Source organism: Polypterus senegalus, chromosome 4 (genome assembly GCF_016835505.1).
Source record: "Polypterus senegalus isolate Bchr_013 chromosome 4, ASM1683550v1, whole genome shotgun sequence".
In the NCBI taxonomy this organism is placed as follows: Eukaryota; Metazoa; Chordata; class Cladistia; order Polypteriformes; family Polypteridae; genus Polypterus; species Polypterus senegalus.
Genome location: NC_053157.1, coordinates 87,226,567 through 87,248,665, shown reverse-complemented (window position 1 = coordinate 87,248,665; position 22,099 = coordinate 87,226,567). Strand labels below are relative to the sequence as shown.

General features: G+C 37.5%; 1 protein-coding gene across 1 annotated transcript in view; it reads left to right on the top strand.

Moving 5' to 3' along the window:
* The window catches only part of tlr3 (toll-like receptor 3), a 56,946-nt gene extending 35,490 nt beyond the window's left edge, over window positions 1-21,456 (top strand). The window contains exons 5-6 of the mRNA XM_039750965.1: window positions 1,544-3,390; window positions 19,339-21,456. Coding sequence (XP_039606899.1) covers window positions 1,544-3,390; window positions 19,339-19,567 — 2,076 coding nt within the window. The 3' untranslated portion in view covers window positions 19,568-21,456. The remainder of the gene's footprint in view (window positions 1-1,543; window positions 3,391-19,338) is intronic.
* Window positions 21,457-22,099: the final 643 nt, after the last annotated feature.

The following is a 22,099-nucleotide window of genomic DNA, read 5'->3' as shown; positions in this document are numbered from 1 at the left end:
TGTTAATCAGCAAATGTGGTGTATGCTGATGCAGTACTAGCATTGCTGTCTCATTGTAAGGGTTCAGGAATTTTGCCTTGCTGTGTGGAGATTGCTCATGGGTTCCCTTGGGTTTACTCTGGTTTCCTACCACAGCCCAGTCATGCAGGTTAGGTAAATTGCCAATGCCTAATCGGCCCTTGATGTGTGTGTGAGTTCACCTTGCTATTGCCTGGCAATACTGTCTAGGGGTTGTTGTCCTCTGTGTCCGTTGCTTGCTTGGATGTACTTCAGTTGCCCCCTGCCCTGAATACGCGAGTTTAAAAAATTCATTGGAACAAAGTTAGTTCACTGTTATAAATTTAGATTGATAGAGGCCTTTTCAGCTTGAATATTTTACCTCTAGTGTTTTCTTGTTTTTGATGCCTGGCAGATGCTTCTGTTGGCAAAAAAATCCTCAATGGTCAGCATGAGCAATTAAAAAGGTAGTGCTTGTGCCAGGAACTTATGCCTGCCTGTACAAATAGTGGCATGGAAGTCTGAGGAAATTTCCATCACCCATACCCATGTTACAAAATATTTAAACAAAAAAGTGTGATTTGTGTCTCTTTGATGAAGTAAATAAATAACAGAAAATTCTCCAACTTTCATTTCAGTTAACTAAGTTACACCCAAAAGTTACAGTTTCCAGCTTCCTAAAATGAAAAAAATTGTAATTTTGCCTCATTTAAAATCTGTTTAAAAACACAGTGTTTTCTGTTAAATATGAGTATTGGTGTTTGTGTACTTTCTCGTGATGATGACTGACTTATAAGACAATTTAGACTTTCCAGAGCCCTCCTCTCAGAGTTGTGTGCTTAGATGGAGCCTATATTACAGAGATCATCATGCAACCAATAATGCAATTCCTGCTTCATTATAGATTTTAACAACCTGGTTTAGAAAGGGGATGGATGGACATCAGAATGTAACTGACATACTATTGAAATGCAAAATGAAACAAGATTTTCTGTTTGCTTCATTGTCCTGCTGTCTGGAATCACTGAAATGGCAACATCAAAAGATTTAAACCAATTTCTGTGCCAATTCTGGATCTTATAAATATCAACTTTTGCATAAGACATGGCTTATCAAGGTCAAATGGTGTGAATTTCCCCATGGGATTAATAAAGTATCTATCTATCTATCTATCTATCTATCTATCTATCTATCTATCTATCTATCTGTCTGTCTGTCTGTCTGTCTGTCTGTCTGTCTGTCTGTCTGTCTGTCTGTCTGTCTGTCTGTCTGTCTGTCTGTCTATCGCCCCAACTGATTATATTAGAATCGGAGGTGAAATAAGCCCTTCAGTCACTGATCATGAGTGGCAACATGTTGCCTGTTGATTGGAGCATTCAAGTAAGAATTTCACTGTACTCTGTACATGTGTCAGTACTGACCCTATGAAGATATGAAATAACTCTATGTCTATGTGTATAAGCTGTAATCTTGAGTGCATTGCTGACTAATCCTTATGAAGAGCCTGTTTAAAATGGTTTGTCTAACAGGATGCTTTTTCTTTCAGATTGAGAAAGGATGTCTCAGTATGATTGGGCAACTACATGGATTGGTTCTGGACAATTCCAAACTTGATTCTAAGTTTATAGAGGATCTCTCTTATGAGCTGTCAGAAACAAAGATCTCTAATCTGTCTCTGAAGAATACTGACATTTCAATAATAAACAACTCCACCTTTAGAGGTCTAAAGGAAACACACCTTACAGTACTGGATCTCTCCAAAAATCAAATAAATATTATAAGTGAATACTCATTTAAATGGCTTAGTAAATTAGAGCATCTGTACCTGCAAGAGAACTTCCTTGACCATTTGAAGAACACTACCTTTTATGGACTGTCTAACCTTAAATCCTTAAATCTTGGCAGAGCACTTATAAGAGGGAACAAAACATCAACACCAGTAGTTGATGATTTCTCTTTCCAAAGCCTTGAAAATCTGGAATACCTAGTGCTACAGGATAATGAGTTTACTGGCTTAAAAGATAATACCTTTTCTGGTTTAAGAAACCTCAAGTATTTAACTTTGAGTAACTGTAACATAAATCTAAATGTTATTAACATTAGAACATTATCATCTTTGTCACAGTCACCTCTTTTGTTTCTTAATTTAACATCTGTAGGAATTTCACAAATAAACAATGGAACTTTTTCCTGGTTTCCACACTTAATTAAGCTATATATGGGGCATAATAAAATCATGCAGACGTTGTCCGGAGAAGAGTTTAGAGGATTGGAAAATATTGAAGAAATTTACCTATCCTACAACCAGAAAATTACTTTGAGGCCATTATCATTTTGCCATGTTAAAACTGTACGAACTCTTATGCTTGGACGTACCCTGGCTGGCAGCTTGGATTTTAATTCCTCTCCTTTCCAGGGTCTACAGAATCTTACAGTTCTTGATCTTAGCAACAATAACATAGCAAATATTAATGATGCTGTCTTCAGTGGACTTGAACATCTCAAAATACTCAAGCTGCAGCACAATAATTTGGCTCGCCTTTGGAAAAGTGGTAATCCTGGTGGTCCAGTGCTTTTCCTAAAAGGTCTTATAAATCTTCGAATACTTCAGCTTGAATCAAATGGATTTGATGAAATTCCTGCTGATGGATTTAAAGGACTGAGCCAGCTCATTGAACTTGATTTAGGATCAAATGACTTAAATTTTTTTCCAGAAACTTTGTTTAAAGATCTTTCATTGCTCCGTGTTTTAGGCATTCAAAAAAATCTGATTACATCTGTTCCAGAAAATACTTTCAAAAACGTCTTCAGTAATTTGCACATTTTATACATAGGAAAGAATCCCTTTGACTGCACTTGTGAAAGTATGAATTGGTTTGTGAATTGGCTTAATAAAACAAATACCAGTATTCCTGGATTGAACTCAGAATGCATTTGCAATACCCCACCAAAATACTACAACTCTTCAATCTCTGACTTTGATATTTCACCTTGTAAAGATCTAGCACCTTTTGCATTTTTTCTTAGCAGTACAATAGTTGTTCTTGTATTCTTATTCTCAGCTATTTTAATTCAATTCCAAGGATGGAGAGTCCAGTTTTTTTGGAATGTTCTAGTAAATCGAATTCTTGGATACAAAGAAATTGATCTGGGTGAAAACAGATTTGAATATGATGCTTACATAATCCATGCGGCTAAAGATGCTACATGGGTAGATAGAAATGTGATTCCTTTACGAGATAAATTTCAGAATATGTTTCATTTTTCTTCTGAGGAACGGGACATTGCCGCTGGCACTTTTGAATTGGAAGCAATTATTGAGAGCATGAGCAAAAGCAGAAAAATTGTGTTCATTATAACTAATGCCTTGTTGAATGATCCGTGGTGTAAAAGGTAAGCATATGTCCTGTTTGGATTTGTGATTTAAAGCTACTGTATATTATTTCTGATTCTTGTAAAATTAATACATCAAATTTAAGTGATGTAAAATTGCTATTTTTGCTCACAGAGAAGATATGGAGGAAATTGTTAACTACTTTATTCCTAATCTATTCTTTTGCCACTCTCTATACACCGGTTTTAGTTTTATATTTTTTCTCTTCACTGTTTTATGATGTGTGGGACATTACGCATCTAACAACTTCATATCAATTCACCCATATGCAAGAGATTCCAAAGCATGATGAATATTGTTACTACGTACTTGCACTTTTTATGTAATTTATATACTCTTTAAACCAGTTTACAAAGTAAAAACAAGCATTGTACACAAAAAAGAACAAGAAGTATATAAAAATGGGAGGCAGCATATTACCTGTATGCCAACAGAGGTGGAAACTATTCAGTGATTTCACTTACCCCACAGCCTCCCTACAGTGGGCGTGGTATGGGTTTTACATGGAAGCTACTTTATTAAGAAGTTTTAGATTGAAAAATGAAAAATACAAAGTGAAAATAAAACAGGAGCCACTTTTGGCTGATTCTCACTGGTTTCAGGTGCTACTTCAAGTAACTTCAAGTGTAGCAATTGTCACAATAACGAGACATAAACAGATAAAGGGTTGGGGCAGCCGCCCGTATAATATGGTATCCCGGCTGCAAAAGTCGTTTTTATCAAATAATCCGCACTGAAGTGTATACGTCTGAGTCCAGAGCAAGACTGAGGGAAAAGGGGAAAAGGGCAGGCTTTTAAAGGGGAAGACAGGAAGTGAGGTCATAAGGATCGGGCCCACGTTCTTCCTTCATTGGATCGAGCCCGAACGTGACATCACAGGGGCCCCAGCCGGTAAGGTCTACTTCCATTGTCTTGGTCCTGGAAGTGACGTCAAGAGAGCCAGGTGGAATCTCCCAGAAATGGTCTACAGAAAAGGGAGAAAAAGAGTCAGTGTACTCTGCCACAGAACTGCCTTCACTCAAGCCCTTTAGCTGCCTCCCATGCGCATGTGTGTGACACAATGTATTTGCATTCTTTGAAAACAAAAGACAACATAAAAATGAGGATTCTCAATGTAGTCACCATCTTTCAGTAAAATGATGTATGCTCTCTTATGGTCAATAGGGGAAACAATTAAAAATTCAGAACAAAAGCAAAGCATTCTAAAAGCCTTTGTTGCAAGAAGAGAATTACAGAGAGTAGAAGCCACAAGAATGTAGATGGTTGTGCAGCATGGTTTTGGACAGTAAGAAGGTCAGCATTAGACGGTCTAAGCTTTCTGCAAGGTTTATATGGTGTGGGCGGCGTAGACAAGTATTCTGGAGTCTTAGAACACATTACTTTATGCGTTAGTAGCAAACATTTGAACATAATTCAGTATATTAATGGAAAACAGTATTTGTTCAGGTCATTCTTTGTTTGCAGCATTCTGAACAATTTAATACAGTTAATGGCTCAGGCAGGTGGACATTTAAAAAGAAAATTACAGTAGTCTGCCTGAAAAGTTGAAAAACCATGGCATCAACCTTGCGCAGTTTTTATCATACTTTTGACAACAAGAAAGATTTGGAATTTAATAGTTGGGGTAATATCAAGAACAGATCCAGGGATAGTCATGAAAACAGTCAATGTAGCAAGTTATATTAGTTAAATTATCCAGATAAATATTACTTAGTTCCTCAAGGTTCAACGCACTTTTCCAGTCAGATAGAGTTTAACATGAGATATTTAGAAATTAAAGTTTCACTTTACGCTTTCATAATGAGTGAAAACTCTGTTTACCAGTGATGTGTGTGTAAATATTTGTTTCCTTCATTGTACGTATTCAGAGAGTGGCATAGTGAGATTTCCTGTGCAGCAAGCGAGCAAGAGAGAGAGAGCGGGACACACACACACAGGCAGCGCTCGTGAGAGACAGACGCACACACAGGCAGCGGGAGGGAGAGCGGGACACACACACAGGCAGCACGCACACACACAGGCAGCGCAAGAGAGAGCACAACACACACATAGGCAGCGTGAGAGAGAGCACGACACACACACACACACACAGAGGAGGCACGAGACGCAGACACACACACACACAGAGGCAGCACAATACGCAGACACTCACACACAGAGGCAGCGCGAGAGAGAGCTGGACGCATTAAGGTAGGAAGACAGTTAAAGAATGCACTGGGCTTGATTTTGTTTTCATTTCTGTTTCCAGCAATCGTTTGTAGTGTGCATTGTTGCAATGTTATTTTTCTTGGTGGTTTATTAAATTACGGATTTTTTCAAATGTTCATTTTTTTTCCCTGTGATTAAAAAAAGTGCTTTTAGCCAGCGGTAAGTAGCGCTATAGCGTGAACAAATTGCAGTGTTAGATTTCTCTGTTGTTCAAGGTTTTCTCAGTGTTATTCAATGTTTTTAAATTTAGTTTACTGTTACGCTGTGCATTCTATGGTTTAATTAACTATATTTGTGCTTAAAAACTTAAAAAAAATGTATATTTATGTACAGTTCGTATGGTCTGGAATGGATTAATTGTATTTACATACAATCCTGTGGGGGAAATTGCTTCTGTTCACGACCAAATCGGTTTACGACCAGAGTTTTGGAACGAATTATGGTCGTGAACCGAGGTTCTGCTGTATTTAGCACTGTTGCCTTTTTGCTTCAAAAACCTGGATTTGAATCCTGATCTGGCCACTGTTTATTTGGAGTTTGCATTTTCTCCATATTATTTTACACTTGTTTCCTCTGTCATTCAGAAAGGCTAATATTATAGTGATTGGCAACTCAAACCTGAATGTGGGTAATGACCATTTGTTTGACAATATTACATATTTTAAGTTTTAGTTAGTAGGTAGTATACTTGTACATATCCACAGTATTCTTGGCTTCTTATGAAATGTACTATATATAACAAAATTTTATCTAAATGATTTTTTGCTTTTAAAATATATATACAAGATTATTTTTCAGAAAGTCTTGTATCTTTTCAGTGCACCTTATAAGTCTAGCCATTCTTTAACCTATGTGTAGGTCTGCACTGTTTATCTGACGTGGTGCGTGATACTGATGACTCTTGTGCACGATTACCAGAGGCTTTTTTGTGGTGATGATTATCCTGCTATTCCACATTCAGCTATCTAGTACTAGCTGTAGATATTGTCAGGGGTAGGATTCAGTGCAAATGTTTTCATATTTATCAATAGTACAGTTACTGTAACAAGGTGGAATAAGGAAGAAAAAAATGCTATGCAATTAAATGAGTTTAAGAGTATAATTGTAACATAAAGAAAGGTTTAAAGTTAAATACAAGGGGCATAATTTTATACTAGGCAAAAAATATGTCTTTAAAACTCTATATTGAACTGTGCAAGCTGGTAGAAACTTTTTTGCTGGTAAACAATTTATTATCATGATGTTATGTCCATGGCCAACCTGCTGTACATGTAGTGTATGTAAAAAAAGAAAAAGTAAGCAACACTGTAGGGGGAAAAGTTGGTGGCATAAGAGTGTTTTGTGAATGCAGATATTCTATCTGTATATTTTTGCATCCATTATTCAATCAAAATAGCCCTTTTCCCTATATTGTCTCATAAGGGGGTCAGCATCAGAATTAAAGAGAATGTCTTTCTCACATAAAAATATATTAAAAAGTACTGAATTGAGTGACTTATTGACAGGTTTTTAAAGCTTTCTATGTTAAATGCCCTATTTGGTTAACATTTATCAACCAAAGAATTCAGGAGGATCAAATAAACACAAATGATTTACTTTTATCGCACATACTGTATATATTTTACTCTGTACTCAGTCATTCTCTCCACTTTTATACAATCAGTTCTATGTCAATTGTCATATGTAATAATGTAAAACTCAGAGTTGATGTTACTGTTTTTAAAAAATGAAATGATTGAGTGAGCCAAAAAGTAGATGCTATTTGCTTGCTTCAAAAGCAAGAAGGAAGTCATACTAGCAACAAATGAAAAGGCTGAGACAAAAAGTGACAGTCAGGGTGGCATTAGCAATCAAAAAGGCACCTCTGTATAACATTCTATTACTTAGATCATTAAAACTCATGAAACTTTTTTAAATGGCTATCAAAAAGTAAAATAATGTCTCTACTCTACTCAGATTTCTGATAGCAAATGTGGGGAATGTCTTTACTGGCAGATGTTACTTGACTGTTCTACATTGTGCAGTACAGCATTTATGTGTTTTGAGTTTTATAACAATTTGTATAGTTCATCTCATTTAAGAGTCTTTTTAATTTTCAGGAAGCTTTATGTGATCACAAAGTCTTATTTTAACACCAGGGGTCTTGTAATATTTTTTTTATCCACAAGAGGGAGTAGAGAGTTGTGGGAAATTCAAGTGTCTGCTGTATAATCACACCCACATTTTGTCGAGTTTTGTGTACTGTGCAGGTCAAATAAATAATCAATGATAAAAACATTTCATTACATGAAGCTATGTAAGATTAAAAAAGACACACTGACTTACAGTATTTTACTTCATGTTTGGAGAGTTCAATTGTGATCCTTGAAGTCTGTAGTGGGTGTAGGTTTTTTTGTTCTTAGCAAAGTCTTAATTAGAAACCAGTTATCTTTGTTTATATAGCATGCCATTTAATAAGTTCTGCTTCCTTCTGTTTTATCAGAAATTTGGTATAGCCTACATTTCAATTTTCTGGAGAAATAAACACAATTGACTGGAAACATTTAGAATCTTTCTGCTCTTTTTACGGCATTTTATTCAAAGGTGCTACATAGTGAGGAACATTTTACCAGCTGTTACCCTGTTGTTTGCAACTCAAGGATAATTACCTTATGGTAGTAAAATAATCAGTATGGAAACTCCATTAATACTAAAAATAATGAAATTAACAGATGTCTGTGCAATAAAAGTCATGGTGGTTGAACTGGACAGAAGTAGTAGTTCACTAAGACAAGCAGTTAATTGTAGGGAGGAGAAGAGTTTTGTTAATGTCTTGTAAAGAAAAATGAGTAAAGGAATAGTCAGTAAACTGGTTTGTTAAATTTCCATTTATTTTACATGTATTTGCTTAGCAGTCACTTTTATCCTTATCCAAAGTGAATTACAAAAGAGGTCAACATAACTGAGTAAACATTAGCCTGGTGGACTGCTTGGAAACAAGTGTTACAGGACAGGTTACAAATTAATCATCACAAGTTAAGAGCTCAAGCAAAATACAAGCTAGTTATGAATCCTAGTTTACAAAATCTAATAGCTAATATAAGTTAGACAGAAATTCACCTAACAAGAAAGTCTTCAAATGCTTCTTAAACACATTGAGGGAACTAGTGTTTCAAATGGAAATTGGTTAGCTAGTTCCACCAGCTAGGAATTTCACATGAAAAGATTCTGGGCTGGAATTTGATTCCACACAGAAGTAGCATCACCAGATATATTCATCAGCAGACCTGAATGGCCAAAAAGAAGCATAGGAACTCACAATTGTCTCCACATATGTCATGTCATTTTCTTATCTGCTTAGTCCTGAACAGGGTTGCAGGGAGTGCTGGAGCCTATCCCAGCTCACATAGTGTGCAAGGCAGGATCAAACCCACGATGAGGCAAACACACACACCTCAACCACACACTAGACCCAATTTAGTATTGCCAATTCACCTAAACTGTATGTCCTTGGACTATGGAGGTAAACCGCCTGGAGTAAATCCACACAGACAGGGGGAGAACATGCAAATTCCATGCAGGAAGGACACAAACCCTGGTTTCCAACGACGAAGTGGCACTCAGAGCAGCCAGAACCAACCTGTCCCGAGGCATCAAACTAGCAAAGCGGGAGTACTCAAAGAAAATTAGTGATCACTTCGTCTGCTCAAGAGATTCTCGGCAAATGTGGCAGGGCATCCAAACCATCACGGATTATAAGGCCCCACTGAGAGACAACACCTCTCTTCCAGACGCTCTTAACACCTATGCCAGGTTTGAGACACAGAACATCAAACCAGTATGGAAGACCACCCCCTCGCCAGTCAATCAAGTCCTATCCCTGTCTGCAGCTAGTGTGAGAAGGACTCTCACCAAGGTCAACCCACACAAAGCGGATGGACCAGATAACATACCTGGACGTGTGCTCATAGTCTGTGCTGACCAGCTGACTGATGTCCTAGTGGACATCTTCAACATCTCCTTGAGCCAAGCTGTTGTGCCACAATGTTTTAAAAATACCATCATCAGACCTGTCCCAAAGACAGCCACAGCTTCGGAACTCAATGACTACCGCCCATTGGCACTTACTTCAATCATTATGAAGTGCTTTGAGTGGTTAGTCTTGAGTCACATAAAGAACCAGCTGCCCCCCAAACTGGACCCTTTACAGTTTGCATATCAATCAAACTGATCAACTAACGATGCAATTTCAATGGCACTCCACCTGACTCTGTCACACCAGGATCACTGCAATGCACATGTAAGAATGCTGTTCATTGACTTCAGCTCAGCATTCAATACTATCATCCCCAGGCAGCTGATCAGTAAGCTGAATCTGCTCGGACTTAACACCTCCACCTGCAACTGGATTCTGGACTTTCTTACTGATAGACCCCAAACAGTACAGATTGGGAATATAAGATCTAACGCCATTACACTGAGCACAGGTGCCCCCCAGGGTTGTGTGCTGAGCCCGCTACTCTTCACGCTGCTGACCCATGATTGCACTTCCAACTCTGACACAAACCACATTATCAAGTTCGCCGATGATATTACAGTAGTGGGACTCATCGAGAACGACAATGATGCGGCGTACAGAGAAGAGGTGGAACGGCTGGCACTTTGGTGCAAAGACAATAATCTGTCTCTTAATGTTGAAAAGACAAAAGAGTTGATTGTTGACTTCAGGAATACCAAGGCTGACCATCTTCCACTCAGCATTGATGGCGTCACAGTAGAGAGAGTGCAGAGCACCAAGTTCCTCGGTGTTCACATCACAGAGGACCTGTCCTGGACCAAAAACACTAACTATCTTACAAAAAGAGCCCAGCAGCATCTCTACTTCCTGCGACGACTGAAGAAGGTGCACCTCCCCAAACCCATACTTACCATCTTCTACAGAGGCACCATAGAGAGCGTCCTGACCAGCTGCATCACAGTCTGGTATGAAAACTGCCATGCCTCCGACCGCAAAGCCCTTCAGAGGATTGTGCGGACCGCTGAGCGCATCATTGGCAGTTCACTACGCAGTCTGCAGGAGATCTACACCTCGCGCTGTCTTCATAAAGCCCCTAGCATCATGGCTGATCCCCACCACCCCTCCCACCAACTGTTTACTCCTCTTCCATCTGGAAGACGACTCTGCAGCATCAGGAGCAGGTCTGCTAGATTGTGCAATAGTTTCTTTCCTTAAGCAGTCTGGCTCCTGAGCACCATGCTGCCCTCCTCCACACTGGACTCTTTACTCCTTACCCTCTCTGGATTACATAGCACTACATAACACTGTGTATATATATATATATATATATATATATATATATATATATATATATATATATATATATATATATATATATATATATCTTGTGTATTGAACCTTTTGACTCTGGAGGACGATATTTTGTCCTACTGTGTACTGTAAGTATATTGTTAGGATGACAATAAAGCTCTACTTGACTTGACTTGACTTACGGCAGTGCAGCAGCGCTGCCACTGTGCTGCCCATATCTCTCTCTATATATACAGTAGGTACCAATCCTTTGACTACACTGCAGGAAAGCAGCAAGAATTTGAACTTAATATATGCCACTACAGTACTTAAATGTAGTGATCTGAAAAAAGAAGTGACTCTTGCCCACCACAGTTTGTTGAACACCAGACATGTTACTAAATTTGAAATTATCTGCAGTGGCTTTGCGACACATGCCAGTACTCTTACCAGCAGAGAGTTGCAATAGTCCAGACGTTACAGGACCAAAGCCTGGGCCAGGAGTTGTTGCTGCATATTCTTTCAGATATAGTGTGATCTTGCGGCTGTTGCAATGTGGTTCCTGAAGGACAGCTGCTCCTTGATCATCACCCCAAGGTTGCAAACCTACTTGACTATTGTAAGTGAAAATGAATCAAGCAGAACAATTACGGATGGGCTTTGGTAATGAGAAGGCCCATCTTTACCTGGTTTAGCTGGAGACGATATTCCATAATCCAGTTTGCAATATTTTTGTATGTGAATTGAAAAAATATTTTGTCAAAATTAAAGTCAAAAAGTTTTCTAGAAAGTTTTATTTCTTTAATAGCATTAATACAGGGAGATTCACTCGAAGAGGCCCAAATATTCTGTTGTAACTCCCGTTAGGATGAAGCAATCTGAACGAAAAAAAATACTCTATATACGTTGACGTATGTGTAATTGATTGCATTGCATGCAATACTGGAAGTGGTTTCTGTTTTTTGTCAAACACATTTCGACGCAGTGCTACACGTTCCTGAACGTATCGGCAAGCGTTTTGGGGGAATAGCAGCAAATTCACATAGGATGTTTTCCTTCAGATCTTCCACAGTGCAAGGCTTGTTCCGATAGACTTTTCCTTTAAACATACCCCAAAGGAAAAAGTCTGGTGGGGTCAGATCCAGAGACTGTGGTGGACAAAGCCCCTTTGAAATTACCCTGTTGCCAAAGAAGGACTTAATTTCTGCCATACTCCTTGCTGATGTGTGACACTTTGCTCCATCTTACTGGAAATAACCTTCTGTTAACTCAAGATCATCCAGTTCATTCTGACATCGCTTAAACGAATTGGTGACCCAATAGGTTCACACCATGAAGACGCACTGCTCAATTTGTTACACCACCATCCTGACAAGAAGTCAAGTGTCTGAGTGAAGGGGTACGAATGGTATGCACCCAGAAGTTGCAAACAGAGGTTAAATGTGGCAAGGGCTGTCCGGCGCCTACCTCATCGTTCCGATGCAGGGGCATCCCAGCTTGTTTGAAGCTCCATATACTGAGGAGCACATTGCACATTGTTTCGTTCAGATTGCTTCGTCCTAGTAAGAGTTATTACATAATATTCAGGGCCTCTTTCGAGTGAATATCCCTGTATAAGGATTGAGTCTTAAAGTTTTGATGCTGTTCAGTGCAATGCACAAATAGAAACCATGCAGTATCAAAGCAATTATACACACAGAAAGGCAGTGCCTAGGAGAAACAAGCAAATTCTGATGAAATGACATCCCCAAATAATAATGAACATTTTTTTAAAAACAAAAATTACTTTAGAAATTTAACTAAATAAACATATTCTGACATATGACAATAGTACCATTTTTTTAAATTTTAAAGACAAGTAAATTTAATATTAACAATTTTGAGACACTTGGCTAATCAAGCAGTAAGAAGAATACAGGAATTTAAAATGTTTAAAAGTTCTTGTGTTTAGGGTCAGCAACATTTTGTGGCATGAGAAATTGGTAGAGAATGGTGTATAGCATCGCTTATAACCTTTATGTCTCTGGTGAGTAAAAAAAAATCATGGTGTGGCTTGTAAAAACAAAATCTTCTGAATTTCTTTAGTGATACACAAAACTGAGTTATGATTGTGACCCATTGTGTAGGAGATCAGTTAGTAGCATGCACCTGACTCTGAAGTGGCTCGATGTCAGTGTGTATGTAATGTAGCGTCCTTCTCAGGTTTGGTTCCTGTCTTATGTCTCTGACATGCTTTTGTTCAACTGACAAGTGAGTAAGTGCTTATGTGTGCATAGTATGCTGGGTAGTATTGTTATATGTCATAGAAGGAGCTCGAAAGAATGGGAAAAGATTCAGAACAAACAATAGCTGAAATTACATATTGCTAGATAATGTTAGTTTGTTTGAGAACAAGGCAAAGGAGAGGTTCAGCTGGCAAGGGTCTGTTACATGGAAAGGTACATCACACCTTACCAAAGCTAATAAGAAAACCAAGTCATATTTAAGATTCTTAATAAAATCATCACAGACTGTATCCTGTCTCTTATCTGTTCCCTATGTAGATGTTCTTTTTTTATATATTTTTTTTAGAAAGTCTTAAAACCAAAATTTGGAAGTGAGATAGTATGTGGTGCATTGACATGACAAGGCATCACCATCCCTGGGCATTGTTCGGATAAAATTCTGTAACAATCAGAAAATAAACACAGCAGTCTTTCTGAAACTGAATAAGCAGAAGCTCCCAAATTAAATCATGACTGTTGACAACAGAGAGAATGTATAGAAAGTCATATTTTAAATCCAAATAATCACAACACAACTACTAGTATCCTGACACTTAAAAGCATGGTTGATTATTTCATGGGCAGAAGAATGTGTGACATTTACAATGTTTCTTTCTGGGCCACTGTGTTTAATTAGCCTAGTTATTTGCCCTGTCAGGAAAAAATATATAATGTAAATATGTGCCTGCAGCAACTTTGCCTTCTATTAATAAGGCAGTCATTATTTTAACAGGATAAAAATTTTGAATGAAGAATTAGATTCTTTGTGGATGGATGGAGGGGTGCATACAGTTAAGTGTGTTACTGTGAGAATTAAATCTTGGAACATAACCCACACTAGTTGTCAAACTAAAATATTAGTGTGTCATAATGAAGATGAAATTAATGTCTCTGTAAAATATAAAATTGTTGTGCTTGACTGTGCTGGACCCCAGTTAGACTTATGGCTGTAGTGGCTTCAATGTGAAGTTTGTTTTTGTGTTTGGAAAGACAGATGAACTAAGTTTAAAAACACCCATATATTTTCTCACTCTGTTTGCACACACCCAGGCCATATTCTTGCAAGCTTGTTGGTTTTGTGTTGCTGTGTTGATATGCACACACGTGCCCTACACAGAAAAAAGGAGTTCCAAAGGTGTATGGGTAAAGAAAAAAAGGATATATTCATCAGTCAGTACCATCTGTGAGCAAGAGGCCATTTAATATGTCAAACACACATCTTCAACAATTTCTTCTTGTTCTCTCCATCTATATACTGCTAAACTATAGCTGCAGATCAAACACATGGTAATGTATACTTTAACTCTATATAGAATAAAATAATTTTATTTTTGTCTTGGTGAAGACAACGTTTTTATTCCAGTAGACAGAACTAGAAAATACACATACAGGTATATGTTATTAAGCATCTTAGGCATGTCTTCTTCTTTCGGCTGCTACCATTTAAGTGTGTTGCCGTTCATCCTGGCCAATAACCCCACACCGCTAGATGGAGCCCTTCCAGCAGCATGGAGGTGCCCCGAATTCCAGCAGGGCATCATGGATATTGGAATTTTCCTTCACAGCCCTGCTGGATACCATGGGTGCCGCAAGGTGACATTGCAGGGAGGCTCAAAGACTTACATTTGCTCTATAACCTGGAAGTACGTCCTAGTCACATGGACAGAGGAATTGACGTGCTTCCGGGATGAAAAAGAAGAGTTTTGATCTGACCCGGAAGTGCTAGGAAATCACATGAACCGAGGGTTCAGAAGCACTTCCGGGTCATGGACTATAAAGGGCTCTGGGAAATCCCAGACGGGTGAGCTGAACTGGGTGGCAGGGTGGCAACGCGTCTGGGAGAGTGGAGGATTATTGTTTATTGATTATTGTGTTTATTTATATGAGTATTATGGAGAGGAGGGTGCTTTGTGCACATTATTATTATAATAAATTCATAATTTGGACTTTTATCTGGTGTCTGCCGTATAGTCTGAGGGTTCAAGGGGACGACAAAGCCCCAATCTGTCACAAGGGTCATCACAACGAATCATCCATCTCCATCTAGCCCTGTCTTTTACATCATTTTGTGATACACTGACTGCCATTTTGTCCTACTTCACCACATCTCCTCTTTGGCCTACCTCTTTTCCGCTTGCTTGGCTGTTCCATCCTCAACATCCTTTTCTTGATGTATCCCTCATATCCTCTGCACAGGCCAAAATCATCTCAATCTAGTCTCTCTAATCTAATACACCGAGCGAAAAGCATAGCATCTTTAACCCTGCCATTTCCAGCTCTGCCCTGTCTTTTTTTTAGGCATGTAATAGTGTTTAAAAGTAAAAAATTATTTTGGTACAAATATTTGTGCAAATAAAATGTTCTGCTTTAATGTGAATATTGCAAAAACTATTAACTCTTTTTTTGTGTTACTTAATGAACGCATTACTTATGAACGCTTTGAAATCATTTCAATTATTTTTGTTTGGCGCCTCATTACTAACCATATCATAGGTGGAAGAAAACCAACAAATATGATATACTGTTTGACTTGTCTTGATGTCTAGTTTTGCAAGATGTCACGCTTTTTGTGGCTCCCCCATATTTTTGGCCTGTTAGACCTGAAAACCCCTATTTTTTAGGCCATTTTTGGGCCATATTTTGTGCAATTACACCATTTTGATGAAGAATAAACCAATAGATATCTTCAACAAAAATGATCAGTAGGATGTGAAGTTGTGCATGCCACATAAACCAACCCCAGTGATTCAAGGGTTCAAAATGATTCCCTTTCACAAAACTTCACAAATTGGGGATCAGTTAATATAGGCATGTGGAGTGTAGTTTTATACAATTCTGAGGTTGCCAATCATGAATATTATATATATTTTTTTATATTTGATTGTTTACCAGTGGAGAAACACCCCCAGATAGTTAAAAATGACAAATTTCAAATATAAGCATGTAAGGTATTGTTTTAGACCATTTCAATGTCATTTATTATGAATATTTTGATTTTTGACCTTGTAGTAGGAATCTAGTCTACCTCTATCAGAGGGTGAGAAACAACAATCTATTATTGCAGTCAAGAATATTTAGAATTTAAACATTTAAAATAAAACACATAATATTTTAAAGATTTAATGCCACTATTCTTGTTTCTAAGGTACTACCTCATGAAGTAAATCATTACGTTTCTTATAAACACCATGAATAAGGAAGGCTAACTAGGAATATTCCTTGCACAATGCATTATGGCAAACAGCATGTAACTGTGAAGCAGACTTCACTCTTCACCTGCCACCAAAACATATTGTTCAACTGAGAGCATGTGCACCTGTTCAGTACTTGATATGCAATGCATGCAGAAATTATTTGCTAAAAAATAAAAACCAGTATTTTCTGGGTGCTTATTTAACTAATAGAGCTCTCTGTATTTCCAAAAAATAATTTCCTAAACCTTATATTTGCATTGCATAAGGTGATTTATTATTTCCAATGTGCTTTTTTATTTTACAAGTCAAGTGTTGCATGCAAATAATGGAAATAAGAATTTACTGCATATACATTTAAGCATATTTATGATGGTACACATAGCTTAGAATGGGGAAAAGGACATTTTCAGGCACGTGGATTACCTGCTGACAGGTAATATAATAGGAGGTATGGCCACATTATACCAGGAATGTTATCAGTAAATGCAAATTGTCAAAGCTAGTACGTTTATGATAAATTAAGTGACTCACTGGTAATGTAAAAGCAAAGGACCAAAGGCACATAAAAGCAGAAAACAAACCTTTATCTGTCTCTCAAGTACTCCGCAACAAAGTGCTTCCTTTTTACCTCCCATCTTTCTCTGTTTTATTTTTTCGATATGGCCACTGTTCCTTCTTCCAGTGAGCCTTTGCACTAACTCTTCTGTCATCTTTTTAGTTACATGTTTTCTAGCTTGATGAAGCTTATCACCTAAATCTTGGGTCGAATTCTGGAGTCACCTCTTTGTGTACAGGTGCACCAGTCTAGAGGTTCTTTTGAGCTTTGAGTAAAGCTGCAATGTCTTGAAAGGGCGGCACAGTCTTCTTAGCCCTAGTTATTGCCACATAATACCTCCATTCCTGCTATGCAGACTGGTGTGTTCCTGTCTTACAACATTAATGTGAAAAAATAGTTTCAAGTTAGTTATTTGGTGTTATGTCTCCTATATAGGTCTTTTGCAGTCTTAATGGTGCTTTTGTTTTATCATTCTCTTGCCAGTCAGACACTCCCTCAAACTTTAGAATGCAATTGATATGTATGGAACACAAAAAACAAAGCAACACACAGCTTACTTGTCCAAGGGCCAAATGACTTGTCACACACAACAACTTTTGAAATATATTACAATGAAGGTTTTCCATAAATAACCCTGGCCATCACAGTGTATAATTGTGTGTTTATCCATTTAGTATGTCACTAGCACCAACTCCATTAATGTGCTTTATAATGGTCTGACATGTAAGGTTAGCTCTTTAAATACTTTTTTTTATTGCTTTATCAGCAATTCTGTGGAATATGTTGTCAAATATTAAGTACAATAAAATTAGCAAAGTAAAGCAATAAGGAAACAGCAACATAATTTCTAAAAATGTTTCTAAAGTCAGAAGTTGACTGAGAGATCCTCAGTTTTCAAAAGGATAATATAATCTTTGCAGCATATGCTTCCATTATAATCTCAGAACTGTTTGTCCCAAATGGCATTTTTCTTTAAGCATAAGCTACACTCTTAGCTTCCCTTTGCATTCAGTGTATTTTTAACATCAAAACTCACGTCCAGTTAATGAAACACCCAGCTTCTACCTGCATTTGTAATTGTCTTTGTAAGCCAAGTTATGCAAGTTTTCTATTTCATTTATTATTTCACTTTTTGCTAGCTGACTGACCTTTTGAATTGTGATCATATTTTCTGTTTACAGCATTGAATTTATTATGTAGTGAAATATCAATGTATGCGCTCCAGATCCAGTTTTTTTTTTTTTTTTTGAAGTTTAAGTGAAAAAACAAGCAAATACCAGGCATGAAAGTTTAACTGTATGTATGTGTTAGACTGGTATGGCAAGGAAAGTTTTTTGTTTTTGTTTTTTCTTTTTTTTAATCATGCTGACATTCATTTCTAACCCACTTAGTCCTGAACAGGGGTCTGCTGGAGCATATCCCAACTAGTATAGGGCGCAAGGCAGGAATAAACCCTGGACAGGGCGCCAGTCCATCATAGACATTTAAAACATTTTTTTGGGAATATAATGTCATTTACTACACTGCCAAAGGCTTGAAAATTATTGTTTACTGCTGATTACTTTAGATTTTAATGTGATTAAATAGTTAAGCAGTTGAATGGTTTGCAGCACAGTGTAGCTAAACAACATTAGTCTTGTGTTAATTGTATTAGTGTAGTTAATGTATTAAACTTGAGACTATCACTTTTGTTTACTGTTTTCATGTAAAACTGTAGGATATATTTATGAAATATAATATTTCATATAAATTGATAACTGGAGAAAAAGAAGTGCAATGGAAGGAAATTTCGGCTTAATGTTTCTGTGCTATTTTTTCTCTTTGTACTGCAAATATGAAGTCTGTGCGTAACCATCCAGGGTTAATTAATCAAAATGATTGGGATGCTACAGGAGACCATAGAGCTAGGGGCTGCAACGCTAATCATCAAATCCATCCATCCATCCATTATCCAACCCACTATATCCTAACTAAAGGGTCACAAGGGTCTGTTGGAGCCAATCCCAGGGCTCAAGGCAGGAACAAACCCCGGGCAGGGCACAAGCCCACCACAGGGCACACACACCCACACTAGGGACACCTTAGGATCACCAATGTACCTAACCTGCATGTCTTTGGACTGTGGTAGGAAACCCACACAGACTCGGGGAGAACATGCAAACTCCACGCAGGAAGGACCCGGGAAGCGAACCCAGGTCTCCTACCTGTGAGGCAGCACTGTTACCCCCTGCGCCACCTTGCTGCCCTAATCATCAAATCCTTTTACAATTTCGAAAAAAATATTTTTAATGTAGCAATATTTTTTATATGTAATTACAATTAGTCTGTTCCTTGCAAAAACACTTGCAAAGTATGCTACCATAATGAAAGCTGGATGACACCATATGCTTACAGTGTGAAAAATATGTTTCCTATTTAATTCTTTTCTTTGCTTTCAGGTTCAAGGTCCATCAGGCAATGCATCAAGCCATTGAACAGAGCAGAGATTCAATTGTGTTGTTATTTTTGGAGGACATACCTGACTATAAACTGCACCAGACTCTGTTTCTCCGGAGAGGCATGTTTAAATCACGGTGTATATTATACTGGCCTGTGCAAAAAGATCGCCTGCAAGCATTTTACCAAAAGATGCAGGTTGCTTTGGGTTCAAGCAACAGGGTAAATTAAGCTACATTTCTATGAAATTACTTTTATATGTAATATTCTGAAACTGCTTTTGAATGAATGGTCATACTATGGTATCAACAATCTTTTCATTCACCAATTTACAATGTAGAAATGTCATTTTAAAGACTTTTGCTTAAATTATTTATAAAAGTTGCCTTCCCTGCCAGTTGTTTCCAGTTTTTATACACTGTGAAATACCACAAATAACATAAAGATGACGTGACCTTTGAAAATGTTACATGCAGTTGAGTCACTGTTGTTACCAGGGCTGATGTGTTATAATACTGCACTTATCACTTATTCATTGTTAAAATTCAAAAATGTTTCTCAAAATTGTTGTAAATGTACATGGCGTATGCGTAATTTTATTTTTTATCAAGTTGCTTCATAGCTTTCAGGCTTCTTTTCCATTTGTTCATATCTGCTATATTGGTTACAAGAGGGAAGGTTTGATCTTGATGTTCAAAAAGGTAGACATAATCATTATTGGCTTGATTTGAAAATAGGAAAAACTCTATTTTAACTTATATTAAAATCCTAAATCATAAAAGTATAAATAGCAGGTTCGATGTAAGGATGTTAACAGGTAAGGCCCAGTCATATGACAAATGGAGATTACAGATCACAGAGCAGAAAACATACAAGTTTATTCTGGGATAGTGTTAAGTGTCTGACCACTGACCTACATGTATATGACATTGACCGACACTCCAGAGCTTCAATGGCGTGTTTACCTCTGCTTTAAGTTGAGAAAGACTCATTGTGAGTTTGACAGAGTGATGTCCAAGGCTTGATCAATAAGAAATAAGAAATAGGTTTATGCCATTTAGCAGGCTATACTCCAGTACCAGTTATTTGTCATTTTGGGCATCATAACTGCTCAACAACGTGTTTTATGAGGGATTATTCCCACTTTGTAGACAGCACAGAAAGTAAGAGTTTTCCTCCATGATAAAGCATAGCCATGCACTACTGCCATTGCCATACAAGATCTTAGAAACTGAGTACTGAATGACCCCAATCCAATTAAAATGATATGGGGCATTTTTACAAGATGTCTGAATTCTTCCTGTTGCCCAACTGACCAGAAACAATGAACATGAGTAGAACGAAATACAGCAGCAAAGGTATGTACACCCCCCATAGCTATAATGCCATTTTGTTTTTCAAAGAATAGTGAACATACTATTACTGACTTTTTAATAAAACTTTGAAAAACCCTTTACAAGAGCCTTGTGTATTGTATATCAGTATTGTTTTTGCCACATTTGGTTAAGAAACGTAAACCCTACGTGGCTTTTGCTTTTATAATATGGCATGCTAATGTTCAAAGTGACTTGCCTAAGATGCCAACATTCTGTATGTCTGACAGCAAAAGCTGTCAGCCAATTAGAGTTGCTGATTATTTTTTTAACCAAATATTCATGTCACCTTCTTCATAAAGCCTTTTCATTTCAGTCTGTTTAGAATACAGTGCATTGTATTAGTACATTTTACATTGTATTATATAATTTATTTCTGCAGTATTTAAAGCAGTACTTCTATATTCATAATGTAAAGGTTGTGATCATTTACTGATACAGCACGTTGGTGCACCCACCACATGATGAACCACCTCACAATACCAAATTAGGTCCCGAGCACAGCCATGCAATGGGTGACACCTCAGCACCACCCTGGAACAGCGTGAGGTTTTTTTACAGTGGCTGGAGTGCCAATCCTGCCACCAACCCCCAAGTTTTCCCTGCAAGTTGGAGGAACTGAGTGGTCTGCAAAATGATGACAGCAAAAAATATATAAAGATTGTATTTGTACAGTTAATTTGAAACTAACACTGTATATACTGTGTGAATTTAATGTTGTTTTTATAAATGTTTTATTGTTTTGATCTACCTGAAACAAGTTTTAAATGCTTTATGCTGTTGCCCTGGATAGATTCTAGCAATGTGATTGAGTGGCATTTTGTCCAGAATTGAGGCTATTGCTCCCCATGATGGCATTCTATAAAAATTAAGTTCATAATGTAGTTGGAAGGAATCAGCAGATTCCACAGTATATCCCACTAGTTATATTCATTTGACTATTGGTATATGACAAATTAAGGAATAATTAAAAGCCACCCATTTAAACATGACAGAACTGAGAGTGCTACAATAATTTAATATATGATTTACTTAAATTATCCATGTCAAGCTCATACTATATTGTAGTGCCACATTACTGTAAGTGCCTTGCTAGTGCAAACCCAATGGATTCTTACTCTTTAAGTTAGCTCACTGTCCTTAGAAGAACAGCACAGTGTTGAATTCATGTATGACTTTAGCAGATGTGCCCCTTTTCTGGGCTCCCATGTAGCTGCTGTGAAGCTGTTTATTTAAATGATGGAATGCTAGGTTATACTCCTTCTGATTCATCCACAGGCTGATTCAGCTTACCAGCACCCATAAAATATGCATACATTTTCAAACCCTATTAATCCAGTTCAGAGCCATAGAGGACTGGGGCCTACTCTACACACACTGAGAGCAACTC